The sequence below is a fragment of the Notothenia coriiceps genome, unplaced genomic scaffold, assembly GCF_000735185.1.
Source record: "Notothenia coriiceps isolate Sejong01 unplaced genomic scaffold, NC01 NC01_scaffold00018379, whole genome shotgun sequence".
NCBI lineage: Eukaryota > Metazoa > Chordata > Actinopteri > Perciformes > Nototheniidae > Notothenia > Notothenia coriiceps.
The window spans coordinates 1-3,730 of NW_011351080.1; the positions used below are offsets into that span (position 1 = coordinate 1).

The following is a 3,730-nucleotide window of genomic DNA, read 5'->3' on the forward strand; positions in this document are numbered from 1 at the left end:
TTGAGAATATCATGACCATGATTGTTTTAAAACAAGAAGAACAAAAACTCAAGGAGGACCAGTTCAGCAGACAAACACAAGAACTGGAAACCAGAAAGACCAGTCTGCTGGAAGAAACACAAGAACTGGATCTTTTGAGGAAGGATCTCAACAAGAAGAGGGAAGAGGTTGAAACAGCCATGAACACCATCAGTTCAGAGAGAGAGATACTCAATCAGATGCAGAGTACTACTGACACACAGAGGACAATGCTAAACAATGAAAAGGACAGAATGGAAAGAGGAATGTCGGACCTGAAAACAAGAGAAGATCGAATATTGAATACGATGAAATCAATGGAAATTCTGAGGGAAAAACTTCATCAGCTGAATGAAAGGATGAGTGAAGAAATTAAAAACAAAATGATAAGACTGGAACAAAACAATGAAGACACATTTAAACTGTTGAGTGTTTTGGAGCAAAAGCATGACGTTCTGGATAAACAGAAAGAACATATGTCACGTTACACTGAGACGTTACAGAGGGAAAGAGAAAGGTTGAAGATCATGTTGTCAGAAAGTGTCACTCAAAGACAGGAAATGGGAAATCAACTGAAACAAGAGGCCTTGTTGGAAAGGACACATCTTCTGGAACTGAAGGCAAAGTTGAAGAAAGAAAGAGAGGACCTGGATAGAGAGAGTGAGGTGATGAACAAAGAGAAACTAGACTTTGATTTGATCAGGTCGGACATCTTGAAACAAAGGGACATGTTGGAACAACAGAGACAAGATATAAAAGAAGAAACAGAGAAATTGGAAATCACAAAGACTGATCTTCAAGTGTTGAAAGGACAAGCAGACATTCAGTTTGATGAGATAAACAAAGAAAAAGAACTACTGGCTCAAATCAAGACAACCATTGAGAGTGAGAAGGAATTGTTAAGTGAAAAAAGGAGGATGGAAGGAGAACTTTCTGATACGAAAACAAAAGAGGAGTGGCTTATCAGGTTACTGAGCTCCATAGGAGGTATACAAGTAAAACTCAAACACCTTAATCAAGTGAGCAATGAAGTCTTTACAAAGAATATTGAGGTGTTAGGGCAGAAATATATTGACATGCTCCAATTAAACTTACTATTGGAACACAAGTTTAAGGAATTTGATAAAAAGAGAAAAGAGATTACTAGCTATTATGATATGATACAAACAGATAAAAACACCATTGTGACAGTGACATTTGACAAGGTTGTACAAACAGAGGTGGCATGGCAAAAATTGCATGAGCAAGAGCCATGTGTTGAGAAACAGGTTTTGAATAAACATGAATACTTTAAATGTCAGGTTGTTAAGCAGCCAGATTTCACAATCCAGACTGAAAGAATTGATCAGCAGAAGTTCAAAGGAGATAAACATGATCTTAAAATAAAAAATAAATACTTGAAAATGGATATCGATGTTCTCGTGATGGATAAAGAATATGAAAAAAATAAAAATAAACTACTATCAGCTTCAGAACAAGATTATTTTACAGACAAGAAAAGATCAAAAAGGAATTGTTTGCGAAAGATCTGGAAGGACACTAAAATGGAACGAAATGAGATCTATCAAATGAAGATCCTGAGCCATGAAATGAGAAATAACCTAGAGAAAAGACTAAAGTTGATCAACCAGTTTGTGAGGAGACCATGGCTACAAGAAAATGAATCATTGGAGAAGGAGCTCAAACAAGAACTAGGTGAGGACATGACATCCCAAAGTGACTGGAAGATAGACCGCACAATGCTTGATTTAAGACACACACAGCTCCAACAACTTAAAGCTGAAAAGCTCACTAACATTGTCAAACTCTCTGACAAAGAAAAAGTGTTGAGGCCAAAGAGAACTACCAACAATGATCAAACATTAAATGTCAATGTAACCACAGAGGACGAACAGCTAAAAAAAGGAGAAGCTTCTGCAAAAATGTATAAAGAACAGAAAAAGTTAGGAGAGAAGAAGGCAGCTCCAGAGACTTCCAGTGGACTCCTCAGTCAGCTGCAGCAATACTACCGGTGCTGCTGCCACTGCTGCTGCAAGCAAGTCTGCCAGGAGTAACACTGAGAGACACGTCTGTGTTAATGTCATGATAACTTAAATGTATGATATATGATATAAATGCATGATATATTATTTATACTTTTCTTACTTTTGCCGTTACACAAGGATGAAACCTGAATATTTGTTACATTGGCTGCCAGGAGTTCTGGTTTCTAGATAGAGAAGACATTGAAAATGACGGCTTGACGTTTCCATATATATAAAAATGACTTAAGCAAGATTAAACTACTCGTTCAACCCTTTTAAAACCATTATATACACTAAGAAAAAAAATAGGTAAGGTAACATCAGAGTGCGGAAATGTTAACATCCCAAAGTATCTTGAAAATGCTTTTCCTTAAATTGGCTTTTGCACCATGTTGGTTTGGATATTTACAAATGTATAATTTATTGGAGAACAAAGTAAGATTTAACAGTGTTCTTTTTTGTGAACCAAGAGTGAGTGTTTGATTATAAAGAGTGAGTGCTTTTTTCAGGTTATATTGCAGTATTACATTTAATGCATTACACTTCCGTATTAAATACTATTTAAATACAGAAAATGCTAAACACTTAAAACGTTGTTGCTCCTGCCCTTTAGTTTTTCTTGCTGTTTCAAAAATGTTCATTAATTAACATTGATATGTAACAATAATTTACAAAAAATAAATAAAGCATTAAGAAATGTAAATGTAAAGACATTTTATAGACATTTTCTGACTACATACCTTAACACACATAATGCTTTCCGATGCTGTATATCACCAAACATTAACATTACAGATTTGATCTGTAATAAACAAAAAGTGTCTTTCGTATGCTATTGACTAGTTATTAACTAGAGGTTGACGGACGGCAGTAGCGTAGGCAGAAATTTACTTTAGGACGGGCCTGTATGAAATAGGGTGGGCCAGTTTTTTCCAGGGGGAAAAATGACTTTAAAGGTGACCTATCATGCAAAATGCACTTTTGTACGTCTTTTATACATGAATATGTGTCCCCGGTGTTACAGGGAACTCACCAGGTGTCAGAAAACACAACCCTCTCTATTTTCCTCCATACCCAAATCTCTTAAAAAGGGGCTGCAACGGATCTGATACAGACTGATCCAGATTTGAACACTTCTATGACGTCACAGAAGTGGCGCGACGGCTATTGGGCTAACCACGGGCATTGCCGTTCGAAAGCGCTGGAGACGTTGTAGTACATATGCCAGGCCTGTAGATGGTGCTGTTCTCACAGAATCAGCCCATGCAAAGACAGTGTTAAATTGAGCGAAATGAGGAATGGCTAAAATGCATGATCTGTTTGGTATTTTGAAAAATAAAAAGTATAAATATGCCTTATATAGGTATGGTCCTACACTATATTATTCAAATATAGCATGATAGGTCCACTTTAAGGTAGGCCTGGCCTATAATAATAACACAATAATGCCCATTGCCAAGCATCGTTGTCGCATTTCCCTCCGAATAATGGTCGAAGACTTGACTGATGATATGAATTTATTGAAATCTCCAATATCAACGTAAGAGCTATAAAGACACAAAAATAACAAGTACATTTAGGCTCCACCCATATTAGAATAACTTTAGCATACTAGCAAATGTTAACTGTAAACAGACAGCAAAGCTACAAAACAGCATAGCCTACAAATGAATTAGGACACAACCCAC

The 3,730-nt window shown here is 36.5% G+C and overlaps 1 protein-coding gene across 1 annotated transcript; it reads left to right on the plus strand.

The window, feature by feature from the left end:
- The first annotated feature begins 6 nt into the window (after positions 1–6).
- LOC104950997 (trichohyalin-like) lies at positions 7–2,745 on the plus strand. Its single transcript, XM_010777624.1, has one exon. The coding sequence runs from the start codon at positions 12–14 to the stop codon at positions 2,070–2,072; it is 2,061 nt and encodes a 686-aa protein (XP_010775926.1). The 5' UTR covers positions 7–11; the 3' UTR covers positions 2,073–2,745.
- The last annotated feature ends 985 nt before the right edge of the window (positions 2,746–3,730 follow it).

Excerpts from the sequence above, each read along its gene's own strand:
- LOC104950997 (XM_010777624.1), top strand. The coding sequence starts at position 12 with ATGACCATGATTGTTTTAAAACAAGAAGAACAAAAACTCAAGGAGGAC.